This window comes from Bubalus kerabau, chromosome 11, assembly GCF_029407905.1.
Source record: "Bubalus kerabau isolate K-KA32 ecotype Philippines breed swamp buffalo chromosome 11, PCC_UOA_SB_1v2, whole genome shotgun sequence".
Classification (NCBI taxonomy): Eukaryota; Metazoa; Chordata; class Mammalia; order Artiodactyla; family Bovidae; genus Bubalus; species Bubalus kerabau.
In genome coordinates this window covers 57,693,091-57,716,234 of record NC_073634.1, presented here as the reverse complement: position 1 = coordinate 57,716,234, position 23,144 = coordinate 57,693,091, and the positions used below count along the sequence as shown (strand labels likewise).

The 23,144-nt window shown below is 40.3% G+C and overlaps 1 protein-coding gene across 1 annotated transcript in view; it reads left to right on the top strand.

Moving 5' to 3' along the window:
• The window catches only part of CTNNA2 (catenin alpha 2), a 271,343-nt gene that overhangs the window by 139,748 nt on the left and 108,451 nt on the right, over positions 1-23,144 (top strand). The window contains exons 3-4 of the mRNA XM_055541737.1: positions 20,609-20,701; positions 21,282-21,438. Of these exons, the coding sequence (XP_055397712.1) occupies positions 20,609-20,701; positions 21,282-21,438 (250 nt within the window). The remainder of the gene's footprint in view (positions 1-20,608; positions 20,702-21,281; positions 21,439-23,144) is intronic.

Below are 23,144 nucleotides of genomic sequence, written 5' to 3'. Positions count from 1 at the left end.
CGTAGCCTATTGCTCGCAAAATGCGTTTCCTGCTAGAAGTCTTACAGAGATATTATTCTGGAGACAGACTCATCACCCTCATTACACCAGCTTTTCCTACATTCCTCTTAAGGTAACTGTAACTTAGTGTTGGAAGCCTGCCTCATTGGCTCTCAGTTATCTATAAAGAAAATGATGGCCTTTTCCATTGTCAGGATTGTGGAGGGTGCAATTGTGATATGTATTTTATATGTAATTGTGTGTGTGTGTGTGTGTGAGAGAGAGAGAGAGAGAGAGAGAGAGATAGGGCCTGGAAATAGACTCCAGCTCTGGCATTATTGGCTGTATTACCTAGGCAAGCTACTTATTCTGTCTCTTAACCCCTTTTTTAAAAGATTTTTTTTTAAATGTGGACCATTTTTAAAGACTTCATTGAATTTGTTACAATATTGTTTCTGTTTTATGTTTTGGATTTTTGGTTGTGAGGCATATGGGGTCTTAGCTCCCTGAAAGTTAAAGTTGCTCAGTCGTGTCTGACTTTTTGTGACCCCATGGACTATACAGTCCATGGAATTCTCCAGGCCAGAATACTGGAGTGGTAGCCTTTCCCTTCTCCAGGGGATCTTCCCAACCCAGGGATCAAACCAGGGTCTCCTGAATTGCAGGCGGATTCTTTACCAACTGAGTTATCACCAGGAATCAGCCCTGAGTCTTAACCACTGGACTGCCAGGGAAGTCCTTCTCAGCTTCTTAGTTTCATCATATGTAAATTGGAAACAAATTGTTACCCATTTTTAGGGTTTTTGAAGAGCAACATATAAGCATCATGTAGGATTTTGTTGACTATGCTCTGGAGTTAGAGTGTGGTTGTGGAAGGTCAAACTTAATTTTCCTGCTTACTGTTATATGACCAATAAGGAAGCTCCTGAGCCTCTCTGGGCCTTAGTTTCCTCATCTATGAAATGGACCAATAATATTACCTACCTCATAAAGTTTTGTGAAGATATAATGAGAAAATGCATATAAATCTTTTTAAGAAAATGCACAATTAACACATTTTAACTCTTCGTGTGTTATTCTAAGCATTGTGAGAACTGAATGAAATTAGGAACGTTGAAACTGTCATACAGAATAGGTCAGAAAGAGAAGAACAAATATTACTATCGATTCATGTATGTGGAATTTAGAAAAATGATACAGATGCACCTGATACCAGGACAGGAATAGAGATGCAGACACAGAGAATGGGCATGTAGACATGGGGAAGGAAGTGGGAGTGAGTGAATCCGGAGATTAGGATTAATGTATTTACATTACCATGTGTAAAATAGCTAGTGGGAACCTACTGTAAAGCACAGGAATCTCAGATTGGTGCTCTGTGATTACCTAGAGGGGTGGGATGGTGAGGTGGGAGGAAGGTCCAAGAGGGAGGGGATCTATGTATACATATGTAATCATTGCATTGTACAGCAGAGACTAACATGACATTATAAAGCAATTATAACCCAATAAAGAAAAGGACGTATCTTAAGCATTATTCATATATCCAGGGCTCCCTGGATATGTAAATATAAACTTCTCTAAGAATCCTGGGTTTAAAGAACTATATATATTTTATTCTCCTCTTGTCAGCCTTATAACTTTAGTGGTGGAAGATATGAGAATATGGTTATTATGTGTGCACATGTCTGCATTTCAGAGGAAAGAATCTGTGAATAGTATGACCCACTTGATTTCAGCTCCCTGAGTGGCCAGGAAAATGTGCTTTTGGTGTCAAATCACAGGGTCTCACTTGTACCCAGAATAATCATGAATAATAAGTAATTTGGCTTCTTTAATTAAAGTGTTAAAAAAAATCTCAGGCTCTTTAATTCTGCAGATTTGAAAAAGTGGTAATATAGGGATATTTCTTTTAAAAAGGTAAAACAAGTGTATTAGCCTGTAGAGAGTGGTTTGAGAAGCAAAACTCCATTCCATCATCTCTCAGTCTGAAACAGTGAGCTAGACTCCACCCTTTAGGCTTTATTGTGGATCTAATGTGTCCTGGCACATAGAAGTTACAACCACATTATTATGCTGCTAATATGAAGCATATTCATCCAAACGAGTGCTGTTTTTCTTCCAAGTCTACCCTTTGGGAGTTTTGCCCATATTCTAGAAATTCTGCTTCCAACATGCTCTTTGCACTGATTCTTTGTGAATTCCCTTAAAAGTCTTGGACATATTCTTTGGAACATTCTCAAATTTAGCAGCTCTTTAGTCCCATGGGATAGATTGGATTTTTGGAAAAGTTATATCTGGTGAAATGATGAGTGATGTAACAGAGTTTAGGTAAATATAAGTACATGAAAGGATGAGGAATAAAAAGGTCCTTGCCTTTGAAGACCGTCACTGGAGAAGAGCTAGGGAAATCATAGGAGCACAAAGGGCCTTGCTGAAGACAGGCAAAGGCTTTCAAACTGGGATACTTAGCACCATTCACATCCTAGTCCACAAACTGAGAAACACCAGAATATATATGATATTCAAGGGGTTAGCAAACTTTTATTAAAAGTAGTACATATTTCGGAGAAGGCAATGGCAACCCACTCCAGTACTCTTGCCTGAAAAATCCCATGGATGGGGAAGCCTGGTGGGCTGCCGTCTATGGGGTCCCACAGAGTCAGACATGACTGAAGCGACTTAGCAACAGCAGCAGCAGCAGCAGTACATATTTTAGGCTTTGTGAACAGATAGTGTCTCACATTTGTGTGTGCTATATTCTTAACTTGAAGACCATATGGAAACAAACCACTGACTACATTTGGCCCATGGGCAGAAATTGTAAACCCACTCCAGTATCGGATCAGATCAGATCAGTCGCTCAGTCGTGTCGGACTCTTTGCGACCCCATGAATCGCAGCACGCCAGGCCTCCCTGTCCATCACCAACTCCTGGAGTTCACTCCGGAGACTCACGTCCGTCGAGTCACTGATGCCATCCAGCCATCTCATCCTCTGTCGTCCCCTTCTCCTCCTGCCCCCAATCCCTCCCAGCATCAGAGTCTTTTCCAATGAGTCAACTCTTCGCATGAGGTGGCCAAAGTACTGGAGTTTCAGCTTTAGCATCATTCCTTCCAAAGATCCCAGGGCTGATCTCCTTCAGGATGGACTGGTTGGATCTCCTTGCAGTCCAAGGGACTCTCAAGAGTCTTCTCCAACACCAGAGTTCAAAAGTATCAGTTCTTCGGTGCTCAGCCTTCTTCACAGTCCAACTCTCACATCCATACATGACCACAGGAAAAACCATAGCCTTGACTAGACAGACCTTTGTTGGCAAAGTAATGTTTCTGCTTTTGAATATGCTATCTAGGTTGGTCAGAACTTTCCTTCCAAGGACTAAGCGTCTTTTAATTTCATGGCTGCAATCACCATCTGCAGTGATTTTGGAGCCCAGAAAAATAAAGCCTGACACTGTTTCCACTGTTTCCCCATCTATTTCCCATGAAGTGGTGGGACCGGATGCTATGATCTTCGTTTTCTGAATGTTGAGCTTGAAGCCAACTTTTTCACTCTCCACTTTCACTTTCATCAAGAGGCTTTTGAGTTCCTCTTCACTTTCTGCCATAAGGGTGGTGTCATCTGCATATCTGAGGTTATTGATATTTCTCCTGGAAATCTTGATTCCAGCTTGTGCTTCTTCCAGTCCAGCATTTCTCATGATGTACTCTGCATATAAGTTAAATAAACAGGGTGACAATATACAGCCTTGACGAACTCCTTTTCCTATTTGGAACCAGTCTGTTGTTCCATGTCCAGTTCTAACTGTTGCTTCCTGACCTGCATACAGATTTCTCAAGAGGCAGATCAGGTGGTCTGGTATTCCCATCTCTTTCAGAAGTTTCCACAGTTTATTGTGATCCACACAGTCAAAGGCTTTGGCATAGTCAATAAAGCAGAAATAGATGTTTTTCTGGAACTCTCTTGTTTTTTCCATGATCCAGCAGATGTTGGCAATTTGATCTCTGGTTCCTCTGCCTTTTCTAAAGCCAGCTTGAACACCTGGAAGTTCACGGTTCACATATTGCTGAAGCCTGGCTTGGAAATTTTGAGCATTACTTTACTAGCGTGTGAGATGAGTGCAATCGTGCGGTAGTTTGAGCATTCTTTGGCATTGCCTTTCTTTGGGATTGGAATGAAAACTGACCTTTTCCAGTCCTGTGGCCATTACTGAATTTTCCAAATTTGCTGGCATACTGAGTGCAGCACTTTCACAGCATCATCTTTCAGGATTTGAAATAGCTCCACTGGAATTCCATCACCTCCACTAGCTTTGTTTGTAGTGATGCTTTCTAAGGCCCACTCGACTTCACATTCCAGGATGTCTGGCTCTAGGTCAGTGATCATACCATCGTGATTATCTGGGTCGTGAAGATCTTTTTTGTACAGTTCTTCTGTGTATTCTTGCCATCTCTTCTTAATATCTTCTACTTCGGTTAGGTCCATACCATTTCTGTCCTTTATCGAGCTCATCTTTGCATGAAATGTTCCTTTGGTATCTCTGATTTTCTTGAAGAGATCCCTAGTCTTTCCCATTCTGTTGTTTTCCTCTATTTCTTTGCATTGATCGCTGAAGAAGGCTTTCTTATCTCTTCTTGCTATTCTTTGGAACTCTGCATTCAGATGTTTATATCTTTCCTTTTCTCCTTTGCTTTTTGCTTCTCTTCTTTTCACAGCTATTTGTAAGGCCTTCCCTTGGAAAATCTCATGGACAGAGGAGCCTGGTGGGCTACGCCGTGGGGTCACAAAGAGTCAGTCACGTCCGAGTGACTGAGCATGCACATACATAGATTGTTACTCATATTTCATCATTAAATATTGCTAAGGAAAAGATGTACACCTAGGTATCAGTGCTAAGTCACTTCAGTCGTGTCCAACTCTTTTGCGACCCCATGGATTAGCCTACCAGGCTCCTCTGTCCAGGGGATTCTCCAGTCAAGGATATTGGAGTGAATTGCCATTTTCTTCGCCACTATATATCAGTATGTATAAGATATTCTATGTGAAATGTATATATTAAATCCTTCAAAAGTTATGAATTTTCCTAGGCTTCAGGGAATGTTAAAATAGTAATTAAAACTATCGCTTACTTAACCAAGAGCATTTTCATAACTGAAATATCTTCATAGCTCTCTTTCTCTCTCTCCTTTTCTCTGTATGTACATTCACAATATTATTGGTGTTCCCACAGTGACTATGTTTGCTAAACCTGGATCCCATGGGAAAAATAATGTGGAGCCTATTTCAGGCAAAAGGCAATTATTAAATAATCAGCTAGCCCCAAAAGCATAAAACTAAACAGAAACAAGAAGATGCATGGAATTGCCTCCTGGTTTGCTTTTCTCTGGGACGATTCCTCAGAAGGCCATCTTTAGCTTTATTATGTAGCAGATTGAAAGGTCAGGCTGACTGACCATTCACCCAGATGACTGATTCAGCTCAGGGAAAAAGGTGACTCACAAAGGATGATAGCAAAAACAGTCCTCTGGTAGAAAGTCACTAAGCCGAGGCACATGTGAAGGGCATTGTGTGCTCAGCCTATTCCTTTGAGTCTTGGTTATGAGCGTAACCTTGACTGGGAACCCACATGCGCTTTTGCAAGGACAGTTGCTCCTTCCAGATACCCCTGGCCATTGTCTCCTGATGGCGCACAGATGAAAATGGTCTGCAACTGGGGTTCAAGCCTGGTTATAAAACTGGACTGTGATGGCTGAATCTATTGACCAACAAAGAGGAGGTGATTTCTTGAAGGTCACCTTGGAAGGAAAGGGACTCCATGTGGCAGGGTCCTTTCAGAGATGGTTCCCAGGTCACATGAACTAACTCTGCTGCTCTCTCTGGCACAACTCTGTCCTGGTCTCTGGACATCATAGAAATGTGTTTGATTTCAAAGCAGAGCAAGGCATTGGTATGTTTGTAGACATCTGTTCAGCTTGTGGCCCATAGAAGGAAGACATTGCTGCGCCTTCCTCAAGGGACTCTCCACTTTGGGAGAGACTTGTAGAAACTTTGCCTATGCATGCAATCAGGAGAATTTAGCTGTGTGTCAGGACAGAGCTAAGAAAAAGCTATCATAGCTGCAGCTGTAATGAAAGTGAGGGAGAGTATATCCACTCACTGATGATGGTGAATAGCTCAGAAAAAAAAAAAAACTCATCGGTGTTATGCAAAGGAGAACTTGAATCAGGTATCAGGAACCAGAGTGTGAAGGCAGGTAAAGAAAGTAGAACAAGGATAAGCATAAACACGTGGAAGGGGGAGGGGGTTTGAGCATGCTTCTACACATGGATGGCTTTGTCTACATTGTTGAATGAGCATGAGGGACAGCAAACATTGAGCGCTGTCTATCTTTTCCTCTATGATGACTGAGGGACTTGAATTACCACCTGGTTTCCCTGGTGGCTCAAATGGTAGAGAATCTGCCTGCAATGTGGGAGGCCCAGTTCCAATCCCTGGGTTGAGAAGATCCTCTGGAGAAGGGAAAGGCTACCTACTCCAATTTTCTTTCCTGGAGAATTCCATGGACAGAGGAGCCTAGTGAGCTACAGGCCATGGGTAGCAAAGAGTTGGACACGATTGAGACACTAACACTTTAGGCAAAGTATGGGTGGGAAAAGCCCTGGAAAATGGGAAGGCTATGGTTTTCCCAGTGGTCATGTATGGATGTGAGAGTTGGACTGTCAAGAAAGTTGAATGCCGAAGAATTGATGCTTTTGAACTGTGGTGTTGGAGAAGACTCTTGAGAGTCCCTTGGACTTTAAGGAGATCCAACCAGTCCATCCTGAAGGAGATCAGTCCTGGGTGTTCATTGGAAGGACTGATGTTGAAGCTGAAACTCCAATACTTTGGCCACCTGATGTGAAGAGCTGACTCATTGGAAAAGACCCTGATGCTGGGAAAGATTGAGGGCAGGAGAAGGGGACGACAGAGGATGACATGGTTGGATGGCATCATCGACTCGATGTACATGGGTTTGGGTGGATTCCAGGAATTGGTGATGGACAGGGAGGCCTGGTGTGCTGTGGTTCATGGGGATGCAAAGAGTCGGATACGACTGAGCAACTGAACTGAACTGAACTGAAGCTATAGAGAGTAGCTGTACTCATTTATTATCTGAATCTGCTTCAGACACTACCTGGCTCCTCCTAAAAGTCAAGTTCTGGGTAATTCAGCACATCTCTTCTCCACTGCTATAGTCAGAACCTGGAGCTCTGGCCCCACTCACAAGCAAGGAGGGATTCATTTCACGTCTATGAAGGTCATGATGTTTTATTCACTGGAAATAGGTTAAGATTTTATTTACTTACATGGGACTCTGAGAGACCAAATAGTAGTAGAGAGTGATAATTTAATTCCTCAGTAAATGGACTGAGAAAACAAAATCCCAGAAGGCCTACAGTAATTAAAAGAGTATTGCATTTATTGCAAGACTTTAGATAACACACTCTAAGTCTCTTCTATCCTTTTCACACAACCACATTATTGATGAACAGGCATCAAGAAGACATTAGGTGATGCTTTATTGCATTGTTTTAAGCTACTGTGGTTTTTATATATGAAGGGCATAGATTTATGCTGAGTGATTCAGCTACAAAGTGGGCACATCAATTTGTTCATGAGAATGTGAGCTGGTGATTACCTTCATTAGAGTCACCAGGGCAGACTGATCACTTTAATTTGGGCAGAGGCATGCAAACAGCATTTGCTAGTGGTATGTGTGTACTTGGAGCACAGGCTGTTCTGCATCCCTGAGGAGCCCTAGGAATGAGAATTTGTGTTCTCAGAGACATCAAAGTACTAGCCAGGGTACAAAGACCAGTGGGACCAGGAAGAAATTGCTTCTCAGCACCGTGTGGCAGGATGTGGTATAAGTTTCATTTGGTCTTAGCATCTGAATGCCAGTTTGACGATGAAGTACAGAAAGGATGGCCCAGAGAACTGGGCCAAATTCCAGATCATAGAACTTGGGGCCCTCCTTGGTATGACTAGATTATGACAAGTTGAATGGGGTTCTACTTTTACCACATAAAGGGAATTGGTGGGATTTGTTGTTGCTGTTCAGTTGCTCAGTCATGTCTGACTCTTTGCAACCGCATGGACAGCAGCATGCGAGCCTTCCCTGTCTTACACTATCTGCCTGAGTTTGCTCAAGTTCGTGTCCATTGAGTCGGTGCTACTATCTAACCATCTCATTCTCTGCCACCCACTTCTTCTTTTGCCTTCATCAGGGTCTTTTCCAGTGAGTCGGCTCTTCACATTAGTTGGCCAAAGTATTGGAGATTCAGCTTTAGAATCAGTCCTTCCAATGACCATTCAGGGTTGATTTCCTTTAGGATTGACTAGTTTCATCTCCTTGCAGTCCAAGGAAGCAGGATTTAGTAAATTCAAAAAACTAGGATTGAGTACCTTTATGCAGATGACACCACCCTTATGGCAGAAAGTGAAGAGGAACTCAAAAGCCTCTTGATGAAAGTGAAAGTGGAGAGTGAAAAAGTTGGCTTCAAGCTCAACATTCAGAAAACGAAGATCATGGCATCCGCTCCCACCACTTCATGGGAATTAGATGGGGAAACAGTGGAAACAGTGTCAGACTTTATTTTTCTGGGCTCCAAAATCACTGCAGATGGTGACTGCAGCCATGAAATTAAGACGCTTAGTCCTTGGAAGGAAAGTTCTGACCAACCTAGATAGCATATTCAAAAGCAGAAACATTACTTTGCCAACAAAGGTCTGTCTAGTCAAGGCTATGGTTTTTCCTGTGGTCATGTATGGATGTGAGAGTTGGACTGTGAAGAAGGCTGAGCACCGAAGAACTGATGCTTTTGAGCTGTGGTGTTAGAGAAGACTCTTGAGGGTCCCTTGGACTGCAAGGAGATCCAACCAGTCCATTCTGAAGGAGATCAGCCCTGGGATTTCTTTGGAAGGAATGATGCTAAAGCTGAAACTCCAGTACTTTGGCCACCTCATGCGAAGAGTTGACTCATTGGAAAAGACTCTGATGCTGGGAGGGATTGGGGGCAAGAGGAGAAGGGGACGACAGAGGATGAGATGGCTGGATGGCATCACTGACTCGATGGACGTGAGTCTGGGTGAACTCCGGGAGTTGGTGATGGACAGGGAGGCCTGGCGTGCTGCGATTCATGGGGTCGCAAAGAGTCGGACATCACTGAGCGATTGATCTGATCTGACCTTTACTGATCTCAGGGCTTCCCTGGTGGCTCTGATGGTAAAGAATCCACCTGCACTGCAGGAGATGTGTGTTCGATCCTTGGGTTGGGAAGATCCCCTGGAGAAGGGAATGGCTACTCACTCCAGTATTCTTGACTGGAGAATTCCAGGACAGAGGAGCCTGGTGGGCTACAGCCCATGGGGTTGCAATGAGTCAGACATGACTGAGTGATTGAGCGACTAACACACACACACGCACCTGCGATCCCATCTATTTGCTAGGTATAGTAGAGGCTTCCATCCTGCAAGAATTTACAGTGTAGCTGGGAAACCATGAAGAGACTTTTTAAGCAATCCTGATTTACACTTGTGGTTTGTAGAACAAAGGTTGGTGGTGGTCGAAAAGGCAAGGAAAAACGGTGTTGAGGGGTGTAGGATGTAATGCTGTTGACACTGGAGACTTAGTAAATCTTGCCTTGCGGGGACCTTTCAGCAGGCACATGGCCATATGTAAACGAGTATCATATTTCCCTGACCCAGAAAGTCCACTTCTGACAGGAGCAAAAATTGGATGCCTAAAGATATATGTAACTCTGTTTTTGTTAATAGCAAACATTGGAGAGTCCTTTAAATGTATGGCAACAGGGAAATGACTTGCCAAATAATAAAGAAACATTTGGGGATGTTATTAAATTATATAAAAAAAATTAACTACAAGTATATAGACTTTGAAAAGTATTTGTAAATGTAAGAGATTGAACAGTGATACAAAGGTACATACTAAGATTGCAACTTTATAAAAATTTTAACTGAAGGGTGCAATCAATGATCATTCATAATGTTGACCTCTGTCATTGCTTCCATTTTATTTCCTTTGTCGTAATCTTCACTATGTGAACTATAAAGTGTATATACTTGTCTAATTTAAACATGAGCTTCTCTAGGGAATATAAATAGTATTTAATTTGATCACCTCTGTATCTTCAGTATCCCTCACATCTAGGGTACTCAATATTTGAATGGCTGAATACATTAGTGATTGGTATTTTTAAAGTATTTAATTTATTTTAAAGTGGACTTTCAATTTAATGCACAATATGACAATAACGTTTGTCAAATCTTTGCAGGATGCTGGGTTAAGAACTCTAATCATTTTTCATTTCAACCTTATCACCAGTACGTTTGTTTTTATTCCTTATCACCAGTACGTTTGTTTTTATTAACATTTTTTTTTTACAGTAGGTCCTTGTTGGTTGTCTGTTTTAAATACAGTAGAGTGACAAATCATAGACTACTGATGTCTTTTTGCTGTGCAGAAGTTTGATGTAGTCCCATTTGACTTTGTTTTGTTGCTTGTGTTTTGGTGTCAAATAAAAGAAAAAAAAAATCTTTGAAAAACAAAAAACAAAAAACAGTAGTGTGTACATGTTAATCCCAAACTCCCAATCTGTCTCTCCCCCTGCTTTCCCTCTGGTAATTGTAAATTCATTCTCTAACTCTGTGAGTCTGTTTCTCATACTAAGTGAAGTAAGTCAGACACAGAAAGACAAATATCATATGATTTTCCTTATATAAGGAATCTTAAAAAATGATACAAATGACTTTATTTACAAAATAGAAGCATTTTAATTGAAATATTATTGCTGTCCAATTATATGTTACAGGTATACAATATAGTGATTTATAATTTTCAAAGGTTACAGTCTATTTATAATTATTGTAAAATTTTGGTTTTATTTCCAGTGTTATACAGTATATCCTTGTAGATTATTTTAAACTTAATAATTTTTACTTTTAACCCCACCACTTCTATCTCCCCTTTCCCTCTCCCCACTGGTAACCTCTAGTTTGTTGTCTATTATCTGTGAGTACTAGTTTGTTTTATAGTTGAAAAGACTGAGGCTAATATAGAAAAAGCACCTTGCTTGTTGTCAAGATGTAAACCTCAGGCTGCTTGCCCCCAGAATCGAGGTTCTTGACCATCATACAGTGTTAAACACTAAAAATGTATAGAATAATCAAGAGCATCAGATGCTTTAATGAGGTCCTTTTTTATTTTTTAAATACAAATTTATTTATTTTAATTGGAGGTTAATTACTTTACAATATTGTATTAGTTTTGCCATACATCGACATGAATCCGCCACAGGTATACATGTGTTCCCCATCCTGAACCCTCCACCTTCCTCCCTCCCCGTACCATCCCTCTGGGTTGTCCCAGTGCATCAGTCCCAAGCAACCAGTATCATGCATCGAATTTGGACTGGCAATTCGTTTCATATATGATATTATACATGTTTCAATGCCATTCTTCCAAATCATCCCACCCTCTCCCTCTCCCACAGAGTCCAAAAGACTGTTCTATACATCTGTGTCTCTTTTGCTGTCTCACATACAGGGTTATCATTACCATCTTTCTAAATTCCATATATATGTGTTAGTATACCATATTGGTGTTTTTCTTTCTGGCTTACTTCACTCTGTATAATAGGCTCCAGTTACATCCACCTCATTAGAACGGATTCAAATGTATTCTTTTTAATGGCTGGGTAATACTCCATTGTGTATATGTACCACTGCTTTCTTATCCATTCATCTGCTGATGGACATCTAGGTTGCTTCCATGTCCTGGCTATTATAAACAGTGCTGCGATGAACATTGGGATACACGTGTTTCTTTCAATTCTGGTTTCCTCAGTGTGTATGCCCAGCAGTGGGATTGCTGGGTCATAAGGCAGTGCTATTTCCAGTTTTTTAAAGAATCTCCACACTGTTCTCCATAGTGGCTGTACTAGTTTGCATTCCCACCAACAGTGTAAGAGGGTTCCCTTTTCTCCACACCCTCTCCGGCATGTATTGTTTGTAGACTTTTGGATTGCAGCCATTCTGACTGGCGTGAAATGGTACCTCATAGTGGTTTTGATTTGCATTTCTCTGATAATGAGTGATGTTGAGCATCTTTTCATGTGTTTGTTAGCCATCTGTATGTCTTCTTTGGAGAAATGTCTATTTAGTTCTTTGGGCCATTTTTTGATTGGATCATTTATTTTTCTGGAATTGAGCTGTAGGAGTTGCTTGTATATTTCTGAGATTAGTTGTTTGTCAGTTGCTTCATTTGCTATTATTTTCTCCCATTCTGAAGGCTGTCTTTTCACTTTGCTTATATTTTCCTTTGTTGTGCAGAAGCTTTTAAGTTTAATTAGGTCCCATTTGTTTATTTTTGCTTTTATTTCCAATATTCTGGGAAGTGGGTCATAGAGGATCCTGCTGTGATGTATGTCAGAGAGTGTTTTGCCTATGTTCTCCTCTAGGAGTTTTATAGTTTCTGGTCTTACATTGATCCATTTTGAGTTTATTTTTGTGTTTGGTGTTAGAAAGTGTTCTAATTTCATTCTTTTACAAGTGGTTGACCAGTTTTCCCAGTACCACTTGTTAGAGAGATGATGAGGTCCTTTAAAACAAAAGCGAAAAAAAAAGTGTTTCCCATTTTCTCCCCATCCTGTGTCTTCATGACGCCCTCAGCTGCCAACCTCTCCTGAGCCATCCTTCTCTGATCAAATTTTCCCTGTTGCCTAAGCCTCCTCAGTCCTTCAGAAACTCAGTTACTGATAATCTGGTTGATAAACTCATCTCAGTCTGAGGCAGCTATATTTTAAAAGGATTTTATAATATCTCAGCATGAAAGAGAAACACTTCTGCAAACATTTTCTGGGGCAGCCAGTCCTTTTGGGCTCTCTTCCAATCAAGCTGTGAAGGTGGCCAGTAAATCTACTGTGTCCAGGAAGTTCATAAGTATATTGTTTTGTCTCTTAACTGAATTAAAATATTCTCCAATTGTAATATAGGAGGTATGTCTTGTATAAACCTTAAAATTCTATTCAGGATAGGTATATATGAACAGCATTTTGTGTCCCAATAGTATTAGGACAGGCAACAGAGTAAATCTTCAGATTGAGACCATAGCACTCTTCATTGAGATGATTGCATAGAGAATAACATTTGCCTGGAATTTGCATCACCATCTCTTCTCTTTATAATTTTATATGACCATGTGACTGTGGGGATTGGAAATTCCATATATTCCCCTTTAATAGTAAATAGATTCATGTTATCCTCAAATTTATGATGATAATGAAATGTTAACTCAAGAAACAAGTGCTTTATAAACCTATGAATTGCTATTCTGCTTTATTTCAAAAGTAGGTTCTTCTTAAAAACACCCATATGATACTTAAAGCTGTAAAAATTAATGAAATGATAAAGCATGTGGGGGTTGAATGCACTGAATATGTGCTGGTGTCTGGAACTGAACAAAATTACAAATATTTAAAAATGTAATTTGATTTCCAGGACCAGAAAATAAGAAAACGTTCTTGTCTTTCTGATGTACCTCATATCACTTTGGAGTTAAATGCCTAAAAGCTATATTAGCAGAGATTTTAAATGTCTAATTTAGGCACAGCCTTCCAGGTATTTTGACTTTTCTTGTTAAGTGTTCAAACAAAGCTATGGCATTTTTGAGACGGAGCTATGTTCTCTTGTGTGGGTCCACACAAACCCACATTTTTCTCAGAGAAAGACAAATATCATATAATTTTACTAATATGTGGAATTTTAAGAAATGATACTAATGAACTTATTTACAAAGCAAAAGCAGACTCACAGACATGTAAAACAAACATATGGTTACCAAGAGCAAAGCTGGGGACAGGGAGATAAATTAGAAACTTGGGATTAACACATACACAGTATATATAAAATAGATAGGCAACAAAGACAGACTGTGTAGCACAGGGAGCTCTTCACAATACTCCTATATGGAGTATGGTCTATATGGGAAAAGCTTTTTAAAAAGAATGGATGTATGTATATGTATGGCTGATTCACTTTGCTGTACAGCAGAAAGTATCATAGCATTGTAAATAATTGTACTCCAATAAGGGCTTCGTAGGTGGTGCTAGTGGTAAAGAAGCTGCCTGCTAAGGCAGTATATACAAGAGACATGGGTTCAGTCCCTTGGTTGGGAAGATGCCCTGGAAGAGGAAATGGTAACCCACTCCAGTATTCTTGCCTAGAAAGTCCCATGGACAAGAGGAGCCTGGCAGCCTATAGTCCATGGGGTTGCAAAGAATTGGACACGACTGAGCATGCACACACATACTCCAATAAAAATTTGGAAATAAAAAAATAATAAATCAAATAGATCAACAAGGAATAAAATCAAACAGATAAATTTGATAGCTGTGATGTTCTGTTCATCAGGAATTTGAGCTGTGGAGTGTTTATTGATGAGTGTTTGATTAAAATCATCTTGCATCTTAAATAGTGAAGTGAAGTCAGTCATGTCCGACTCTTTGTGAACCCACAGACTGTAGCCTACCAGGCTTCTCCGCCCATGGGATTTTCCAGGCAAGAGTACTGGAGTGGGTTGCCATTTCCTTCTCCAGGGGATCTTCCCAACCCAGGGATCAAACCCGGGTCTCCCTCATTGTAGGCAGATGCTTTTACCGTCTGAGCCAGGGAAGTAGACACTTAAAATAGTCACAATATATTTTTATGAGGGCTCCATACATTTCTGATTTTGTCAGTTTTAATTCTGCCATCTGTGTCCCTGGAGTATCTCTACTCTGTTTTTGGTCAGCCAAGGTGATGATTAAAGGGCTGGGAAACGGATGCTAATTATACAGATTCTGTTTAAGGAGCAAGTTACTTTCTTAGGAGAATCAGCATCAGCTCTCTCTGCCAGTTTATTGTCTTTCTAAAACTGCTAATGATATCATTGTTTGCCCCACCTATTTACACTGTGTAGATCCATAAGAACAAAAAGTATCCTAGTCTTTGAACTTGAGTCCATGAAATTGTGCTAAGCAGGCAATCAGCAAAGTATCGTAAGATGGATATCTTACCTCTCCATGATGTGGAGAGGTAAGATATCTTATTGATTCCCAGCCAGAACTACTGGGCATTTTTTTTTTTTTTTCTAACCCTTAAGGCTCCTGTAGTCAGCGGCATACGATTTAGTGAACGCTGCTAAACTTCCTTCTATACTTCAAGATAACCAGTTATTAAGCCACTAAGTCAAGTATAGAAGACTTGACTCAGTCTTTTCAGCTTTTACTCACCCAAATCCATTATGCTTTCAGAACTCAGGGAGGAGGGCTTCCTTCCTGAGAGTCTTGGGAAATTTAGTACCATTAGCTCACCAAGGAGCGATGCCACCTTTACTCACGGCCTAGTTACTTCCAGAAATCACAAATCAATCTAAATAGCCCAACATTTAATAGTTGATGATTGACTTTGTTTTCTGACCTCCTAGGAAGGCAACTGACTCTTGTTGCTGAGCTAAGTTGTAAACAGTTCAGAAGTAGAGAAAGCAGAGGCCAGCTCCAGACTGTAAATGTTATCTGTTTAGTTGATTTGAGCAGGTTTTGAAATTCTAGTAAATACAACCATATCACTGAGTTTTGGTTTACAGTTTATTTTTTTACTCATTAATTTTTTTCAAATGTCTACTGACTCTAGTCTATTATTCCCTTCCCTTTCCCATCTCCTTAGGAAGACTGTCATGCTAATTTTATTAAAGGAGAAAATATTGTGACTTGAAAAATAGGACATTTTATTTCACTAGAGAGTTTCTGATAACATAAACACTATAGTTAAAGAATAGGTATGTGTATGTGTGTGAGTGCACGTTGGACACTCTTTGTGACCCTATGGACTGTAGCCTGCCAGGCTCCTCTGTCCATGGGATTCTCCAGGCAAGAATACTGGAGTGAGTTGCCATGCCTTCCTTCAATGGATCAAATCAATCATTAAGTTTCTACTGTGTGCAGTAGTCTTGTACTCGTGTTAAAATATTCACTGGCATTTAAAGCTGTGTTATTGATTGGTAGTTACCTCTAGACTGAAATTTAGTGCTGGATGCCAGAATTCTCAAAATCACAATATATAAAACCACATTCAGAGGCACCGCTATGTCAGTGAGTCCAGTGAGAAGCACAAAGGTAAGCCAAAAGAAAATAAGAAAGATAAGGATTTGGATTAAGTCCATAACCAATTTTAAATATACAAGCCTGCCTTTGGAGATAGTGAAATTCTTAGCATCATGTTGGAAATATTTTGAGGGTGTTTAGAATACATGGCAAATGAAATTCTGATTTTAAGTGGACTTAGAGGGTAAAAACACCAGTTTCAAACTCAACATTCAAAAAACCAAATCATGGCATCTAGTTCCATCACTTCATGGCAAACAAAAAGGGGAAAAGTGGAAGCAGTGGCAGATTTTCTTTTCTTGGGCTCCAGAGTCACTGCAGACAGTGACTGTAGCCATGAAAGATGCTTGTTCCTTGGAAGAAAAGCTGTGACAAACCTAGACAGTGTATTAAAAAGCAGAGATATCATGTTGCTGGCAAAGGTCCATATAATCAAAGCTATGGTTTTCCCAGTAGTCATATATGTATGTGAGAGTTGGGCCATAAAGAAGACTGAGTGCCGAGGAACTGATGCTTTTGAATTGTGGTGCTGAAGAAAGCTCCTGAGAGTCCCTTGGACTGCAAGGAGATCCAACCAGTCAATCCTAAAGGAAATCAGTCCTAAATATTCATTAGAAGATTGATGCTGAAGCTCCAATGCTTTGGCTACCTGATACAAAGAGCCAACTCACTGGAAAAGACCCTGATGCTGGGAAAGACTGAGGGCTGAAGGAGAAGAGGGTGACAGAGGATGAGATGGTTGGATGGCATCGCTGACTCAATGGACATGAATTTGAGCAAACTCTGGGAGATAGTGAAGGATAGGGAGCTTGGTGTGCTGTAGTCCATGGGGTTGCAAAGAATCAGGCATGAATGAGTGACTGAACAAAAAAGCAGCAGGTGTATATTGCAGAGTAGAGGCTGCCAGACTTTAGGATTTACAGATTAATAAGCTAAAAAGAATAAATAATTAAAGCATTATTGGTAGTTACCAGCTCTTTATTTTTGCTGTGTTGCTAGCACTATTCTCCTTACTAAGATTCTTTTGGGCAGTGAGGCTCTCACATTAGATTTGAGCTATAATAGAATTTATTAAGGGCTTCCCCGTTGGCTCAGAGGTTAAAGCGTCTGCCTGCACTACAGGAGACCTGAGTTCGATCCCTGGGTCAGGAAGATCCCCTGGAGAAGGAAATGGCAACCCACTCCAGTATTCTTGCCTGGAGAATCCCATGGACGGAGGAGTCTGGTGGGCTACAGTCCACAGGGTCGCAAAGAGTCAGACATGACTGAGTGAATTTCAAAAGATACACAAAGAGAAGCATATATATACATATGACAATGGATGTTACTGATTGGCATTTCCCTCATATAGGAGATGTGAGGAGCCCAGTCTATTACCAAGATCAGCTTTTGCCTGGGGACCTGCCACCAACACATGCAGGAGACTGTGTGCTCTGGAGAGCCACCTCTGTGGCTTATATGTCCATTACCATATTCCCTTCTCCAGGCTGGGGTTCTTCTGTTGTCTGCAAGCCTTACCTCCAAACCACACTCAGGCTTCTCCTTGACTTATACTGGGCTCCCTTGAACCTTGCATAAATGCCAAAAAGAATTTTACCAGAACTGGTGTTATAATAGATTGCAGTTACTACTTTAAAAAAACTTTTTATTGTGGAAAATTTCAAGCATATCCAACAGTAGAGCATATATAATAAACCATCATATACTATCACCCGACTTCAACCATTATGAGCTAATAGTCAGTCTTATTTTTTCTATACCTCCACCCCTTTCCTTTACTCTAAAAAACTGTGAAACAAATCTCAAATCTATCACTGCATTAAGCTATGGACACTTTAAATAAAATAACAAGTATTGCTAGGGTATTTTAAAACATTAACTCTGTAATATCATCCAATATTTAGTCAATATTTAAATTTCTTTGTTTTACAATGTACATATATATAAATTCACCTACATATTTATAATTATGTAATGATTTATTTGTCCTATTCAAGATCCACAAAAGTCTGACATTTTTCCACTAGTTATTACCATTAGGATTTTCACGAGTGCATCCATGTGGTTTTATTTTATATGTTTGTCCCTTGGATTTCTGTAAATTGAGAATTTATCCTAAGACTGATCATTTTTATGTTTTTGTTGTTGTTGTTGTTGCTTTTGGCAAGACTGTTTCATAGGTAGTGTTATGTCATTCCATCAAAAGATACATAATATATGGTTCTCTTTCATATTTATTTATATTTTTAGGTCAATAAACATTGAATACTTGGTTTACCATCTTTATCTCATTGAGAGTGCTGGCATTTTCTTATTTTTCATCTTACAAAGATGCAAACAAATATTACCCAAGCCTGATTCTAGGAGCATTTAAAAGTTTTCATGTTGTTGTCCTTATATAGAGTTATATGCCAAATTCTAGAAATTATTCACTGCAATGCAAAAGTGTAACTTTAGGTCTCTATTACAAGCAAGAATGATAAAGAGCAAACAAAAGCATCATCCAAATCATCATTTCATAAAATGAAAGGATTTTCAACAGAGGAAATGCAAAGCATTTAAAAGACAGAATTTTAAATTATATGCATATATCTTTCTGGAAAATTCATCACATCATCCTGATTTCTCATGTCATCATGGACAGGGTCACTGCATTCTGGTCTCAAATAATGGACCAGAATATGGGAGCCTTTGTTTAGCTCCATGGTATTGGAAAGCATGGGCTAGAAGGTAATGTGAAAATTTGTCCAGCCAAATTAAAGGACTAACAACTTTAAGAGCATCTTTAACTTATTATGTATTCCAAATCACTATATACAATTTTTTAAAAGCTATTAAAAGGCTATTCTTTAGTTCAGTAAACATGTATTGAGCACCGATTCTATGCCACACAGTTATTCTGGCATTTGGAATATAAAAATTCACTAGAATATAAATATAACAAAGATTAATTAAAAAAAAAGCAGAGTGGAAACAATATAACAAAAAGAAATTAAGAAGTTACATTATTAATTTTTGCTCTGCCTCCAAGGAACTTCCTCATACCCTGGGGGTTTAGTATCCTGTGAATGGGTATAATAAGGCATATTTGTCTTTCTCTTTGAAAACTAAGTAACATAATGAACATTATCTGAAGAATCAAAGGTAAACTGTAAAATGTAAGAAATGATGTGATAACTTCTGGAACTTAATCTGTGGTTTCTCATAGGGTATATTCTCACTGGGATAAACTTGAAATATACCCCTAGTATCACTATTTTTTCCATCTCCTTTTGCTGATAAGGAAACGGTCCTCCTAATGTGACGTGACTTAACAGAACTGGCTAATGGTTGAGCCTAGTGATCTCAGTTGTGTGCTCCTCCTCTGCTCCACAGTGATGGTTCTTTCACATTAGATACTATATGCTTGCACAGTGCATTCGAATCCACCAGGGCATTAAGGGTGTAATAGGGAACTGATCTGGTTTTGAAAGGCAGAAGTGAGCAGACACAAAGGCAGGTGGCCAGGAGCCTCCCAAGGCTTCTGTCTGCTAATCACTTGCTCTACTGGCCCTCCTGCTTCCAGCCCTGGCAGCCCTTCCCTTCTCCTTTGTCCCTTCTAATCCCCACCTTCCTGTTCTCTTGACAATAGCTTCATGAGACATTCAGTGTTTTGATCATCACTTTATGTGTTGTTGACCTTGTCCAGTCAATCTGACCTTGTATTACCAATTCTAACTCCTTGAGGAAAAGGAATGACACACATTGAAATGCTTGACCTAGGAATTTGAATCCATTTCAGCTGTTTTGGCTGATATAATATGTTTAAAATACCAAATCTGAATGCCTTTATACTAGACCTGCATGTTCTAATTCCTCCATTGCCTTTTGGACTATACTAGCCCTTTTACACACTTCTCAGACTTCCCTAGCCCCTGAAAGCATTTGAGTTGACTCCTGGTGGACTGACATCTTTCCTACAGACTGTAACAGGCAGATCCTGGGTTCTTTGGGGGTAACGGACTCTGGTTTTTAGTTTACTTTGAGTCTCAAATCAAAAGTATCGCCCACGGCATCTCTCTCATTGTTCAGAATTTAGTACTGACGTGGCCAAAATCACAGTGACCTGCACCTAATAATGAGCCTTAGGAGGTTCAAGTGAGAGTATAGATGGAGGGGAAGAGAGCTAAGAAGAGCCCAGTTGAAATGCATTATTGTGTGTACTCAAGAATCTTGAAGCAATGACCTGTTATTAACACCTTGCTCTTCTGGCAGAAATGCCTACTGGCATAAGGCTGAGTAATATTTGGTTGAACACAAAAGGGTCCCTTTATCTTCTTTGTGAAAGGATTCTCCTGGATGTGGCACTCTCCAGGGAAGGTGCAAAGTCACACAGCAGCCTATTTCCCCTTTGCCCTAACATCATTTTCACTTCAATCCTCTTCAATACAGGTTGCCAATTTGGCCTGTTCCATCTCCAACAATGAGGAAGGGGTGAAATTAGTTCGGATGGCAGCCACTCAGATTGACAGCCTGTGTCCTCAGGTAAGCCTCATTCACTTTGTTTCCACAGCTGATATTTTGGATCTTGTACACTCCAGCCTTCATGACACTCATTCCTTGCCTTGTCACTTTTCCTCTCCCTGGAAAGTGCTACCCATTAGTCATGGACCATTTCAGGTTCTGCCTTTCTCAAAAAGAACTGCTAATTGCTCCAGTCTCTCCAAAATTACTGTAGTGATTATTGTCTTTTCCACCCCTATTGACTTTTTCTATTTGTCTTGAATTGTTATTTCAACACTCCATATCTATTCACTTTGTCTCTGTCACAAAATTATATGCTTGTACGTGGAGAACAAGAGTTATATCTCTGCCCCATCTGTGCTAAAAAGACTTGGTTCAATATACACTTTTGGCAACCTATATCTTAAAAAAAGAAGAGCAAACAAAGACTAGTATTTGATAACCTACTCCATCTTTCATGTTTTGATTGTCCTCCCAAACACCAAGAATCCCCTTATCTGTGGAAACTGCAAGGTCCAGGGTTTCAACATGGTCTTTGACTTGCTTGTTCCTTTTTTGATGAGTGTAATCCTCATGTCCATGGATTATTTCTAACAAATAGGTCATCAATGCTGCTCTCACATTGGCTGCCCGGCCACAGAGCAAAGTTGCTCAAGACAACATGGACGTTTTCAAGGACCAGTGGGAAAAGCAAGTTCGAGTGCTGACAGAGGCTGTGGATGACATCACCTCTGTGGATGACTTCCTTTCCGTCTCAGGTAATCACAAATGGGCCCTTACAAGATAGTTGAAGGAAGAGAACAAGATGAGATGAGGAATATCTTGCAAGTGTCATGGGTCTGTGTTTCAAATGCTCTCCTTGGCCCTTTGAGCTTTCAATCATCTCTGCAACTGTGATTGTAACACCCTCTTGAAAATTTGTCTCTGCTGTGCACAGTATTTCAAGAACTGAGTCAAGGGATCTGGGGGGAAGACATAACTTTCTGATTGAGATATTAGAAACCTGAAAGATTATTTAAGTAGACCTAGGCTCCTTTCTCAGAGAAGGCGATGGCACCCCACTCCAGTACTCTTGCCTGGAAAATCCCATGGACAGAGGAGCCTGGTGGGCTGCAGTCCATGGGGTTGCACAGAGTCGGACATGACTGAAGCAACTTAGCAGAGGCAGCAGGCTCCTTTCTAGTTCCTGGAGTTTTTAAAATAAGATGGCCTTTGCTGCATCTAAATCACCCATCTAAAAAAGAAATTGGTTATGTTGAAAAAAAAAATCAATTAGTTATTCCAATTTGCCTGTGTTAAGTACCCCCCCCCCCACTGCCCTGCCCCAGTGAATGGAGTTACATAGGTTTTTGATAAGCTGGGAAAAAAATTTTAGCCACCAAATGAACCCATTAGAAAGCACTTAGGAACTATTGAGGTTTTGAGCACTTGAGCATGAGGTTGTGGAAGGAAGTGAAAATAAACAGAACTCATCATCACTTGAAATTGTAACTTAATGCTTTGTAGATGAAGCCAGACAGAAGGATGGCAATCCACTCCAGTATTCTTGTCTGGAAAATCCCATAGGCAGGCTACAGTCCATGGGGTCACAAAGAGTCAGACATGATTGAGCAACTAACACAAGGGATCTTAGCCCATTTAAATAACCATGTAGTCAATTTTGCCTTTAACAAGGCTCATCAATGCTGTTTCAAAAGTGGGTTACCAGCCGGCTCATGGGCCTTTTTCCAAATAGATTTGGCCCAATATATGTAGAGAAGTCTCTGTGGGAGCATGAGGAAGGAGGTCACCAGAAGCCTCAACTCCCTTGTGAGGCATTAAAATAACCAAATGGCCCTTAAAAATTCAAATTAACCAGGTGTTGACACTACCCAGAGGTGTATGGAAATCACACCTGCCAACTCATGTTCCCTGGCCTCAACCCGGACTTACTGAGGTCTGAGAGGGAGAGGTTGCAGCACAGCTCATGGGATCCAGGCTGATGCAGCCTTACTGCAACAAAAGGGAGGGGATTTCTGGGGCAGGCTTAGTGTATTTGGAAGCTTTTCTCTAGTTGTAGTCTTTCCATTCACCAAGAAACTGACAATGAATTCCCACTGGGCTTGTGTTTAAAGCTTGTCTAAGAGTAGCATAGTTGAACCTGTAGATCTGATGGATGATGGAAAAGCCAACTTTAAAATCATGGAGGGAAAGTCAAGGGAAATGGGAAAAATGAGCCAACACATGCTTGGTGCTGTCAATTAAAAAAAAAATGCACAACACGAGAGTGGCGAATTAAGTTTTATTTGGGTGATATGAGGGCTGCAGCCCAGGATATAGCACCTCAGATAGTTCTAGAGAAACTGCTCCAAACAGGTAGGGGCGAAGGATAATATATATGTGACTTTGGTAAAGGGGGAGTATATGCAATAAAGCACATATTTAAAAGTTTCTGCTGGTCTCATGAAGCTTCTGCTAGTCACAA